The 13,758-nt window shown below is 41.8% G+C and overlaps 1 protein-coding gene across 1 annotated transcript in view; it reads right to left on the bottom strand.

The window, feature by feature from the left end:
• LOC148507435 (galactose-3-O-sulfotransferase 4-like) overlaps positions 1-13,758 on the bottom strand; it is a 145,974-nt gene that overhangs the window by 55,725 nt on the left and 76,491 nt on the right. The window contains exons 2-3 of the mRNA XM_088446033.1: positions 11,961-11,999; positions 6,029-6,139 (exon numbers count right to left, since the gene is read on the bottom strand). Coding sequence (XP_088302159.1) covers positions 6,029-6,135 — 107 coding nt within the window. The 5' untranslated portion in view covers positions 6,136-6,139; positions 11,961-11,999. The remainder of the gene's footprint in view (positions 1-6,028; positions 6,140-11,960; positions 12,000-13,758) is intronic.

Raw genomic sequence — 13,758 nt, 5'->3', positions numbered from 1 at the left:
TTACGTCCAAAAGTGAGTTTCGATCAGTTGGTTTATAGTACACTGTTGTTGAAAAATTGCCACTGTGCATGTGTACTGTGACATCCAAAAAGTTGATAATGGTACTACTATATGTATATGTGAACTTGATTGGTGATGGAAATCTGTTAATGTCCTCCATCACGGATTCAAAGAGGTCCGAGCCTCCTTTCCACAGCATAAATAGGTTGTCAATGAAACAGGTGTACCAAACTATGTGTTGGGAAAAATCTGGTCGGGCAAAAAATAATTCTTGTTCCTGTTGAAACATGAAGATGTTTGCATAAGATGGGGCCACACTGGACCCCATTGCACATCCTGATTTTTGTAAAAAATAACTTCCGTTATACATAAAGTAATTTCTTGATAAAATGAGACGTAACAGATGCATGAAGGTATTGTGGTCCAAACCCAATGGTTCTTCCAAAGTATCAATTAATGTTTTGATTGCAGAAAGACCCTCATTATGGGGAATGGAAGTATACAATGAAGAAACTTCCATAGCACACATGATGGTGTTGTCGTCTATATTCATGAGGTACTCTAGTTTGTTTAGGAATGTTGTCGTGTCCTTCAAGTAAGTTCTTTGTTTGATGATGTGAGGATGGAGTAATGACTCTAAGTACTCTGCTGTAGGCTGAAATAATGAGCCCCTGGCAGAGATAATGGGTCTGTCAGGCGAGTTTATTAAGGTTTTGTGCACTGTGCACTTTAGGCACTGTGTATAAGATTGGAACTGTGGGGTGCTTTGGACATAATGTTCTTTGTTCCCTCTTCATTATATAATTGTTCTCAGTGGCTTGTGTCAATATTTCTTCCAGTTCTTTTGTGAATGCTGCTGTCGCGTCCCCTGATAGTTGTTCATGTCTTGTTGGGTCAATGGTCTTTCAATTTCTGCCTTTTAATCCTTCATATCTTTTATGACTATGCTCCCTCCTTTGTCCACAGGGCATATACTAATGGATTGATCATTGCTTAATGTTAGAGCATCAAATTCTTGTTTGTTTAAGTTTGGATATACTTTGACAGGTGTTTTGATGTATTTAGTGACTGTATATATGCAGTATTGCACTAGTGTCATATATTTAACATCACATTTCTTGTTCCCAGAACATCCATTAGGGGTCCTATACTTTTAGCATACATTACTGCCACACACCAACATATTTTTTTCAGAATATTGACACAGATTCCCTGTTTCACAGAGACACATATACTTCATCAGCAAAGCCAGTGCCAGACACGTGACTCAGACTAGTTACTCACCAGTTTTTAATGCACCCACCCCATTATCATATCATACAATATATCAGCTATTCACAACATTCATTCAGGGGTACATGTTGTGCATTCACTACATATGTTTTTAACATTTTATGCATTTTTTTTCAGCCAATTCCCAGAGACGGAGGCAGCGTTGATGTCATCGGAGTGAGTCCCAACGGATGTGTGAGCGCAGCCGGTCTCTGGGATTTTCATACACGTGGTGACACAGGGGATAAAGGTAAGAAGTCTTAGTATTTTCACTTTTCATTGTTATTATATATTACCATTGTTACCATCAGCCTGAGGACAGGGTCCGGAGGGATCCTGAAACATTGCCATTATTGCTGTGCATTGATAATATGACCTAAACTATACTCAATACAGAATTTTTGCATTAGTAGTGCTGTGTGTGGACATGAATTACTCGGGACCAGCAACCCACACAGTACCTGAAGTCTAAATCTTCAAGTTATTACAGTTCATTATGTGATGTTGTCTAATTCCATTCAGTGGAAGGCCCAGAACAGGTTCCCTAGGTCAAAGTTCTACCCGGCGCATGCCACCGTGAGGTCCAACCGGGACCCAACCACTCCATTAGGCATCCCAGGCCAAATGCAACCCCTCTGAGAAGTTTTCATCCAAATCCATCCAGTGAAAGGCCCAGAACAGGCTCCTTGGGTCAAAGTTCTGTCCAGCGTACACTAAAGGGAGTTCAGGCAAAAAACTTGACCCCCTAGTATGTCTTTTGGAATTCCAATGTTACCACTCTATGAAGTTTTGTCATGGGAGAACAAAAATGGCTGCTAAAAGTCATGATGCGTGCAATGATTTTATGAATGTACCAGGCATTAGATGGAGGTCAGGCATTGCATTAGGTGGTACAAAGGAATGTGAAAACTAGATACACCATAAATCCTCAAGGCATTGTCTTTAGGTTTCTATGCATGCTTTAGTTTGTTATAACTTTCTTATCAGTATTTAACAAATAGAGTAGCTTGAAACAGATTTACTGTATACCCATATTTATAAGTTGTGTTGGGGGCTCACTGTCAGGATGGTATAAAAATTCCATACAAAGCATATCCATCAGGCTCAGCCTTTGCCTTTTTCTCCATGTGCGATATTCCAGCTCCAAGATATTGGACGGAGCTCCTGGAATTTAACCATTTATGTCCAAAGTAGATGAGCTGACGAGCAAGTTAAGTGTTTATAATATATTTTCTTTTACGTTTTAATAAATGTCTTTTTAACTGAGATATTTGTTTGTTTGGCTTGATTAACATCTTTGCATCCTAGAATCTTATCTTGTTCCACCGAGAACATTAGTGGTATCATTATCAAAGGGTTAATAGCCATAAATCTGCTTAGAATATGTATTAGATGGTTTAAGAGTTGTGAAAACCTGTTGTAACTTGCCTTCATGGTTCAGTGGCTTTGGACACTGTTATCCTGAAGGAATGTTCCTCTGTCTCATTCTAATGAGGGAGGTGTGATCTGATCAATCACATATTGTATGTTGTCTGTCAAACAGTCTGTTTTTGTCTTACTGAAAAAAATGTAAGTTTGCATTATATGGAGACACTAAGCTCCTTAGTAGGGCTGCTGATTGGGTCAGTACAGAGAACAGCTTCCAGTGAACGATTGCAGAGCAGGTCTGTAAAAAAATAGACTCTAACAGGAATCCAGAGATAGCAGCTGTTGAGTTTTATTTATTCCAAGTAAAATGTGTTTGCACGTGCCCCTGTGAGACACTGAGGGCCATATTCAGAGGTGGATGCTGTAGTGACATTGGACACAAGCGCCCAATGTTTTCAGTCTGTGCATGTGTCCGAGCTGCGCATCCCAATGATCACCACTGGGAGTCACAAAATAAATGTCGACTCAGAGACAGGCACCTTCGCTGGGCATTACTAGGAGGTATAAAGGGGATGGCTAGTCAGACAAGGGCATTTTGAGGTTTTTTCTGCAGTTGCCCTGGCATCGGCGACCATGCTCAGACAAATATTCTGCATCTCTATAGGGCAGGTGCATTGTACGATGGTGCAGACTAGCACCACAGCCAGGGGGCATCTTATTAGGAAGCACATCGGCTGCAGAATTAGAATAAAGATGCAGTCGCGCATGTAGGAAGACTCAGTCATGGCTGCAATAGCGTCCACCTCTGAATCAGACCTGGTATATTTTCAACAGCTTCATACCAAATTCCCTAGGAACAGGCTTCTTAGTGACAAGATAGACTTAAAGCGTTACTAGCAAATAAGAGCTGCACTTGTGTGATGACAAGGGGTTTAAGCCATTAGCATGGGAGTCCAAACTGCATTGTACCTAATGAAGGTCTACTAACTGTAACACGTACAGTAGCTGTCAATTCAACTAGGAAAAAGACCATTCCCATTAACTAGAGATGTGCTCTGACCCGTGTTTTGGTTTTAGTTTTGGTTTTGGATCTGGATTATTCTCCGTGTTTAGGTTTTGGTTCTGGTTTTGCAAAACCACCCTAAAGTGTTTTGGTTTTGTTCGTAGATCTAGAGTTTTTTTTTTTTTTTTTCTAAACAAAATGATAAAGTTTTTTAAAACAGCTAAAATCATGTAATTTTTGTAATGCAAAACCCGAAAGTGGGATTTAAAATCAGATTTCCGAACCACCAGGAGATTAGAACCGCGACTTGTAATTAACCAGATCTCCTCAGGAGATTAGAACCGCAACTCAGAATTAACCGGATCTCCTTAGGAGATTAGAACCACCAATCAGATCTGTCTGGATTCACAAAATTCGTGTGGGATCGGATTTCTGGAGATCTGAACCGCACATTGTTACTATTAACATTTTTCTCAAAGGGTTATTATTGTGACCACACAGCACAGGAATCTTGTTGCATAGACTTACCGTGGTGGTGCACTGTACTTACGGTGGTGCACTTACAAAGTGCACCACCGAAAAGAATGGCATTTAGACTTTGTTTGTTAAGGGGTGCAGAGATATAGAGGTATGGGGACTCATTGCGAGTTATGTTTTTGTTTTATGTAGTTTAAATTCAGCCACAGATCCATGAAATATTTATTCCACTATTGCTCATAGGATAACAGTCTACATATGAATTGGTTTCTCTGACTAAATGTAATAGCCTCCAAACTTCTGATTCTGAGGGGATTTACGCGAGTCTCCCCATATTTTTTAAGTGACAATCATTTTAAAGGCTAAACCAAGCTGGTTTAGCCTTTGAAAGGATCGTCACTTTAAAAATATGGGGAGACTCGCATAAATCCCTACAGCAGCTGCAAATCAAAGGCCATTACATTTAGCCCTAATTCAGAGGCCATGTAACCTACTGACTTTTATTATTTTCTTTTGATGTTCTGTTATAATTCTGTACACATAGATAAATAGACACTGACCTGTGGAGTGCTAAGTGGAGTATATTGAGAAGGGACCAGTATGACTGTACTCACACACTATATAACACAATCAGTATCACCACTGAATCAAAATAGACAGGCAAACACGATTCTTAGTAAATCCGTGATCTGAGGTAAAGACTCATGTGAGTCCCTGCAATGGCCAGTGTTTAAACATGGCCTGAGATGATTCTTAGTAAATATACCCTTACTGTAAGTGTTACTTATTAATGTATATTATGCTGATATTAAAGAAGGCTGGAAGTCAGAGGTATTTAAATGTAATATCTAGTATGGTAGTTTAAATATAATATTGTCACGGCCAGGGTATTTCAGCATGGCGCTAGGCGAGGGTTACCTGTGAGGTCATTGTGGCGCGGGCTGTCTGGTGGCGGAGCTGGTGTCCGGCGGGGGGCTTTGGCTGCGTGCGTTGTTGTGCAGGCCTGTTGTCACTCTGCGCTGGTAAGGCCTGGCGGCGTCTCCATTCCGTTTGGCATGGGCGCCGCCATCTTGCCTTCTGGCCATGTGCTGCGGCTGGCCAATCCTGGTGAGTCACATGTTCCCTCCGGCCAGTAACAGCATGGCATGGGGTATTTAGGAAGGGTCAGTGCCTTCCTTCTTTGCCAGTGCAACGTGTATCTCAGCCTAGCTGAGAGGGAGTTCTCTGTGCTTACCTGTTCCTGTGAATTCGCTGTCTGCCAGTCTGCCTGTCAGCTCCTAGCTCCCACTGGACTACCCTGCTTCCTCCATCACCCTTGCCCATACCTGAGTGAATGAGCCTGCTGACATCCTGCGCTTCTGTTCACTACCTGCAAACCTGGCTTGATTATTTTCAGTTCACTACCTGCAAACCTGGCTTGATTATTTTTCAGTTTCACTACCTGCACACCTGGACAGCTCTAATTATTTCTACTTGGACATTAACCCTTCTACTCCCACCACAGAACTCTTGTGCACATTTATATATTCCTGGACTTTTATTTACTGCCATTATATGTCTACTCAAGCACTTATTAAAAATCCTAGTTTTATTTTCAAATCTGCTTCTGTGTTCGCTCCTGCTACCACCCCGGGTCCACAAACAACCCAGAACATCACAAATATAGGTCTAGAGAAAAGTATATTACTTATCTTAGAGGTGTTCCTAAGTACTTTCTAGGGGTTGGAGTACATAATAGCCTTGGGCGACGACTATAAGATAATCTTAGCAACAAGTATATAATTAATAACTGCTACATTATACCTGGTTACAAAACTATATTCAGTGGTTTTGAATCCTTTATGTCTAGCTTCATGAAATAGCATTCTGTCTTGTTTTCCAATGTAACAGGTCAATTTAGTTACTCACCTGTTTAGAAGATAATTATGATGAAACTGCACTCTAAATCCAAAGATCAGAAAAATAATTAAGCTTAAACCCAGGAACCATACTCTGTAGTGTTTAGAGAGCTTCATTCTCCTGTTAAAATAATAATGAGTAAATGTTATCACACCAAGATGGCTGCACTAATTCAAATATTTACCAAAGTTGGCCGCACTAATTATGTAATGTTACCCAGGGGGTGATGGCACTAATAATAAATCTGTTAGAGCTGTATGGTCTACTGATAGGATGAGACCACAGCAGTGGATGCACTAATGATGTAATGTCAACAAGGGGGTGTTGGCACTAACTCCAAAACCTCTCAAAGGTGTCTGGCCTAATGATGAGACCAAAAGAGTGGCTGCATAAATGCCTGGATTTCCTGCCACAGGAAACCTGCACTAGTGGTAGAACAATACCCATATATACTCAACTGAGGAAGTGGCGGCTGCCATTGTCCACCTCAGCACCACAGGGCCCCCAACAAGTACCAGTCAAAAGCTGCTTAATGGAAGTGCCAGTCCTGTTCCTCTCCTGATTCATTCCATACCTGTCCACTATTACACATAACAACTGATGGCTCGGTGGGACCTTAAGTGCTGAGACACTTTAAGCATTATAGACTGCAGTTATTGCTCCTGTATTTGGTCCAAGATCACTGTTGGTCCTTCCTGTCCCTATTGAGTCACCCATTGCTACATTGCTATAAGTGTTGATAATAGTGGGGTGTACCTACACTAGGGGTGTGCACCAGCCACTTTTCGTGTTTTGTGTTTTGGTTTTGGATCTGGATCTCTCTTCGTGTTTTGGATCTGGATTGGTTTTGCCAAAACCACCCTTCGGTGTTTTGGGTTCTGGGTTTTGTGTTTTGGATCTGTATTTTTTTTTTAAAAAGCATAAAAACAGCTAAAATCACAGAATGTGTTGATTTTTCTGCTCCTATGCTATTATTAACCTCAAAAACCTTAATTTCCACTCATTTTCAGTCTATTCTGAACACCTCACACCTCACAATAGTGTTTTTATGTCCAAAAGGTTGCACCGAGGTAGATGGATGACTATGCTAAGCGACACGAGTGGGCGGCACAAACACGTGGCCCATCTAGGAGTGACACTGCAGTGGCAGACAGGATGGCAGTTTGAAAAACTAGGCCCCAAATAGGCCCCAAACAGTACATAATGCAAAGAAAAAAAAGAGGTGCAAGATGGAATTGTCCTTGGGCCCTCCCATCCACCCATATGTGGTATAAACAGGACATGCACACTTTAACAAACCATTCATTTCAGCGCCAGGGTCTGCCACACGACTGTGGCTGAAATGATTGGTTCGTTTGGGCCCCCACAAAACAAGCTGGCAATTAATCTGTCCCTGCACAAACTGGCTCTACGGAGGCAAGATGACGTCCTCATCCTCCTCATTCACCGATTCCTCACCCTCTTCAGTGTTGTGTACATCCTCATCCTCACAGAGTATTAATTCGTCCCCACTGGAATCCACCACCACAGGTCCCTCTGAACGTTCTGGAGGCTGGTCTCCCTGGAAGAGTTGATAATTCAATTTTATGAACAACATCTTCTCCACATTTTGTGGAAGCAACCTCCTACGCCTTTTGCTGACAAGGTTCCCAGCTGCACTAAACACTCTTTCGGAGTGCACACCGGACGGGCGGCAACTCAGGTAAAATAGAGCCAGTTTGTACAGGGGCCTCCAAATTGCCTTTTTCCTGCCAGTACATGTACGGACTGTCTGACATGCCTACTTGGATGCTGTCACTGATGTAATCCTTTAACAGACAGACGCACGCTTGTTGCTGCTGCTTTGAGGATGCAGGTGCGGCTACAGCCCACACAATTCACAAAGACAGGAAAAAAAGAATTTTTTATTTTTTGTGGAGCGCACTTTGAGGGTTACACCACCCTTTAACAGACAGACGCACGCTTGTCGCTGCTGCTTTGAGGATGCAGGTGCGGCTACTGCACATACATTTCACACACATACATAGAAAAAAAGATTATTTTATTTTTTGTGGAGCGCACTTTGGGGGTTACTCCACCCTTTGACTGACAAACGCACGCTTGTCGCTGCTGCTTTGAGGATGCAGGTGTGGCTACAGCCCACACAATTCATAAAAACAGAAAAAAAAGAAGAATTTTTTTATTGTTTGTGGAGTGCACTTTGAGGGTTACACCACCCTTTAACAGACAGACGCACGCTTGTCGCTGCTGTTTTGAGGATGCAGGTGTGGCTACAGCCCACACATTTCACAAAGACAGAAAAAAAAGAAGAATTTTTTTATTGTTTGTGGAGTGCACTTTGAGGGTTACACCACCCTTTAACAGACAGACGCACGCTTGTTGCTGCTGCTTTGAGGACAGTATCATATGCAGTGACAGTAGTCTTGTCAGAAATTGTTGGCACGTCCTTCAGTCCGGACCAGATGTCCAAACCGGCCCTTGACTTATGACACAGGCGCACGCTTGGCGCTGCTACTGTGTTGATGCACGTTCGGCTACATCGCACACAAGTCACAAACACATAATAAAAATAGTTTTTTCTTTTTTGGAGCACTTTGAGGGTTACACCACCCTTTAACAGACAGATGCACGCTTGTCGCTGCTGCTTTGAGGATGCAGGTGCGGCTACAGCCCACACAATTCAGAAAGACAGAAAAAAAAAGAACAATATTTTTATTGTTTGTGGAGCGCACTTTGAGGGTTGCACCACCCTTTAACAGACAGACGCACGCTTCTCGCTGCTGCTTTGAGGACAGTATCATATGCAGTGACAGTAGACTTGTCAGAAATTGTTGGCACGTCCTTCAGTCCGGACCAGATGTACAAACCGGCCCATGACTTATGACACAGGTGCACGCTTGGCACTGCTACTGTGTTGATGCACGTGCGGCTACATCACACACAAGTCACAAACACATAAAAAAATATTTTTTTATTTTTTGGAGCACTTTGAGGGTTACACCACCCTTTAACAGACAGACGCACGCTTGTCGCTGCTGCTTTGAGGATGCAGGTGCGGCTACTGCACATACATTTCACACACAAACATAGAAAAAAAGAAGATTATTTTATTTTTTGTGGAGCGCACTTTGGGGGTTACTCCACCCTTTGACTGACAAACGCACGCTTGTCGCTGCTGCTTTGAGGATGCAGGTGTGGCTACAGCCCACACAATTCATAAAAACAGAAAAAAAAGAAGAATTTTTTTATTGTTTGTGGAGTGCACTTTGAGGGTTACACCACCCTTTAACAGACAGATGCACGCTTGTTGCTGCTGCTTTGAGGACAGTATCATATGCAGTGACAGTAGTCTTGTCAGAAATTGTTGGCACGTCCTTCAGTCCAGACCAGATGTACAAACCGGCCCATGACTTATGACACAGGCGCACGCTTGGCACTGCTACTGTGTTGATGCACGTGCGGCTACATCACACACAAGTCACAAACACATAAAAAAATATTTTTTTATTTTTTGGAGCACTTTGAGGGTTACACCACCCTTTAACAGACAGACGCACGCTTGTCGCAGCTACTTTGAGGATGCAGGTGCGGTTACAGCCCACACAATTCACAAAGACAGAAAAAAATAGAATAATGTTTTGATTGTTTGTGCAGCGCACTTTGAGGGTTACACCACCCTTTAACAGACAGATGCATGCTTGTCGCTGCTGCTTTGAAGATGCAGGTGGAATCTAGATGGGATTTGGAACCGGGGACACACTACCTCCATCAATTGTCTAAATCCCACTGCACTAATGGCAGATACCGGACGCACGTCTAACACCAACATAGCAGTCAAGGCCTCAGTTATATGTTTTGCTTCAGGATGACTGCTGTCGTACTTCATCCTCCTCGCTAGGGACTGTTGGAGGGTCAATTGTTTAGTAAAAGTAGTGGTGATCCTATTTCCTCTCTTGGATGATGAACAACTCCCAGCAGCAGCAACAGCACTAGGAGGAAGTGGTTCTTGATCTTTCCATATTTTATTTTTATCGGAGAAAGTTTGGTCCTCCATTTATGTTATATTGATATATACGTGCCGCTAAGGCGCACACAAACACAGAAAATATTTTTTTATTTTTGCTGGAGAGTAGTGCACTTTGTGGGTTACAACACCCTTTAAGATTGAGCCACCCTTTAACGGACAAGCCAGCTGGCCTTTTACTTATGGGACACAGGTGCACGCTTGGCGCTGCTCCTTTGTTGATGCACGTGCAGCCACAGTGCACACAATTCACAAACACAGAAAAAAATTTTTTTTTTTGTTTGGAGTGCCCTTTGGGTGTTACAGCACCCTTTAGCGGTCAATCCAGCCGGCCCTTTATTTATGGGACACAGGCGCATGCTTGGCACTACTTTGTTGATGCACATGTGGCTACTGCGCACACAATTCACAAACACAAAAAATATATTTTTTTATTTTGTTTGGAGTGCCCTTTGGGGGTTACAGCACCCTTTAACGGTCAATCCAGCTGGCCCTTTATTTATGGGACACAGGCGCACGCTTGGCGCTGCTCCTTTGTTGATGCACGTGCAGCCACAGTTCACACAATTCACAAACACAGAATTTTTTTTTATTTTTTTGCACTCGGGGGGAGCACCCCTGATGGACAGAGCACCCCCTGGACAACACTACAGCACTGTATAACAGGGCTCGACAAATCCCGAGGGCCAGGTCGCCATGGCTATCAGATTTTGCTGCCTGGCTACCAGATTTTGCAGTGAGGGAGGAAGCGGATCCTCATCAGCTCTGGCAGAGTTTCATGCCTAAAGTATTGCAGTGTTCATATCATGCACAGGAGTGCATGTGCTGAGTGTTGCCTGCGGCGACTGCTGTGCCTGTGTCCGTCTTGGCCTGCGCTGATGACTACTCTCCATCCTGGCCTGCTCTGATCCCTGCTGTCTGTCCCAGTCTATGCTGATCCTCCTGTACCTCCCGACTGTCTACTGTCTCCTATCTCAGGCTGCATAGTGCTCTCCGGTAATAGGGTCTATGCGTGGCCAGGGATTGTGGTGTGGCTTTAGAGGGATAGTGGTGTGACCATGAGGGGAGGGGGGTTTTGTTGTGCTTTCTGGCACCATTGTTTTATGTGAAATGTGGTCCATTATTACTGGAGGGTGGAGCAGGGGAGCTGTGCAGAGCAGTGAGGGGGCCTCCATTTTACTGCATCCATTCAACTGTGACTATTTTGTGGACTAGTATAGTGTGTATAACACACAGAGCTATGCTCCTAGCTCATTCCTGTAATTATTTGGGGGGGCGGCGGTCTGGCTCCTACAAATTCATCCTGGCTCATGGATTTTATAAAAATTTGTCAAGCCCTGCGGTATAACAAGCAGAAAGTCAGTAAGGGAATGGTATTCATCACTTGGGCAGGTGATAGCTTAATCCTCAAAGTAAATTCCCCTGCAGATTATAAGATTTTAGTAATCTAACAGCACACGCCCTTATTCTCTGGCTTGTACATAACCCCACAGGACATTATTTATTAATGTGGTTAAGTTTAATGTTCATTAAGGCCTCAGCATAAGTATTCTACCGGAGCTTGGCCTTGGTGCATTGCAGATCATACTATTAAATTGGAATGCTACTGCGAATATAAGAATATATATGGAAAAGTTTCATTACTAGGACAATTAAACTTCTACCAAAACATTACCTGTAATCTATGAACTAGGTTGGACCTAAACCAAGTTCATGGACTTGTATTACTTTAGGGTTTAAGTGTACAAAGTTAGGATAATAGGATCTACATTCATAGTAGATGTATACATTTGTATATCTTGTTGTATGGTAATTGAATTGTATGTATAAGTGAATTACCAGTGTATGGTCTTCTTTTATTTTGCCATATTACTATATAAAAGAAACTTAGAATTGTTAATATTGTGTAATACTTACCTGGAACAGAACTTGTGGGAAATCCTATACAGCAGTAACCTGTGGGAGGAAAGGACTAGGTGGTAAGTATAAGGAAAATAATACTGTACCGTGAATTAAATATTGAACAGCTGTTACACTACACACTCAATAGGTTTTCCCAGGCAAACCTCAAATAGTTTGGGTGGAGGCACAAATTTATTAATATCCAACCAATTAGTAACCTAATATCCCTTTTATAAACAAATAGGGGGTTACAATTAATTTTTGTTGTACTAATTAATTATTTACACATAAATTTAGCTAGTTTGTTGTTGGACGGTTTGCTCTGCCACCTATTGGTAAATATGATTGCTGTAGCCCCCTCTCTGGTACTTTGTGGGATCTATCCTTCCCCATCTCCTTCGATTCACCAGCAATGGAGGCCAGATATAAATCATCTGAGGCTACAGCATTCAGTACTCAATTGGCGATGGAGTTATTGAAGATCCTAATATTCTACCTAGATGACTGGTGTAATCACTTGTTGTCAGTTATAGATCCTGGCCCGATCTCATTGAATGCCCAAGCCATTTGCCCAGTTATTCTAACTCTGAGTTTAATGTGTCTGCCCCACTTAGCCTGAACTTTGAGTCTGTTACCATGTCTGCATATCTCTCTGAGGATACCGGCACTAAATCTGCCCTGCCACCCTCCCAACATTTAGTCATTTTTAGACATGAGGGTAGCTCTGCTTCTAGTTCTTTTACAATTCAAGACCTACATCGTGAGTTGGGTAAATTATCAACGTATACTGAACACTCCATTGGCATGTGGACAGTGGGTTGTTGCAACTGTTTATTAGGAAGAAAACTGCTCCAAGGCTACAACTATTCACTTAATTCTTATATCAGTGCTCTATGCCTTACACTGTATATAACTGCCTCCACATCCTGTTTTTGTTACTCAGCCCTCTTGTTACCCCAATCCCCTCATTTTACATTTCATTATTGTATTTGAGCACCGTTGGCCTTGTGATATGATACTTTGTAAATATTTTGTTTTATTGGCCTTTAATGCTGGTGAATAATCTTGGCAAGATTCCTCCAATGATCCCATGATTTAAATGTATTACTCTGAATTCCATATCTTATCTCTGTTGCATTTATTATTTAAATAGGCTGGTCATGGATATTTTTTTATTAAATATGTTTTATTGGAAATTTTTCAACATATAAACAAAAGAGAAAAGGTGATGATACAGTAGTTTGTTATATAGAATATCTATTAAAATCACATTAGAAAGTCTTTAAACAATCTATGTTTAGTAAACCATGTATCGATGCTACCTAGAACACGTAGTGCAATGAAATGAAACATAGAGAATATATGAGAGTGAACTCACAGAAAACCATAGGTCAGTGCATTTATCACTCAATGATTAACGTAAGATAGATCAAAATAACATGCAAATGGCTATAAAGCTAACAATAAGCTAAACATCGAGACAGAAGAAAAAAAACACCAAACTAAACATATATACATAGAGGGGAAACATATAAGCATAGGAAAAAGTGGAGGGAGAACTGAGAAAAAGGAAGCGATAAGTGGATGTGAGTTGATGTAATATAAGTAGAGAATACGTTAAGGGGCAGAGACATCACTATTCGACAAGTAACATTTGCCTATAGAGGAACCATTCAGTGGAGCTAAACTGAAAATTTAATCTTGTTCTTCAGCAGGTAATGTATTTATATATAAACCCCATTTCTTATAGAGTTTTATGACTCCTTTATCTAAGTTAGGGGCAGTGGCTTTCAGGAGTTGCATTAATTTTACT

The sequence above is a fragment of the Taudactylus pleione genome, unplaced genomic scaffold (assembly GCF_031769625.1).
Source record: "Taudactylus pleione unplaced genomic scaffold, aTauple2 ptg000393l, whole genome shotgun sequence".
Taxonomy (NCBI): Eukaryota; Metazoa; Chordata; class Amphibia; order Anura; family Myobatrachidae; genus Taudactylus; species Taudactylus pleione.
The sequence above is the reverse complement of the archived record's forward strand: the minus strand, read 5'-3'. Positions and strand labels throughout refer to the sequence as shown.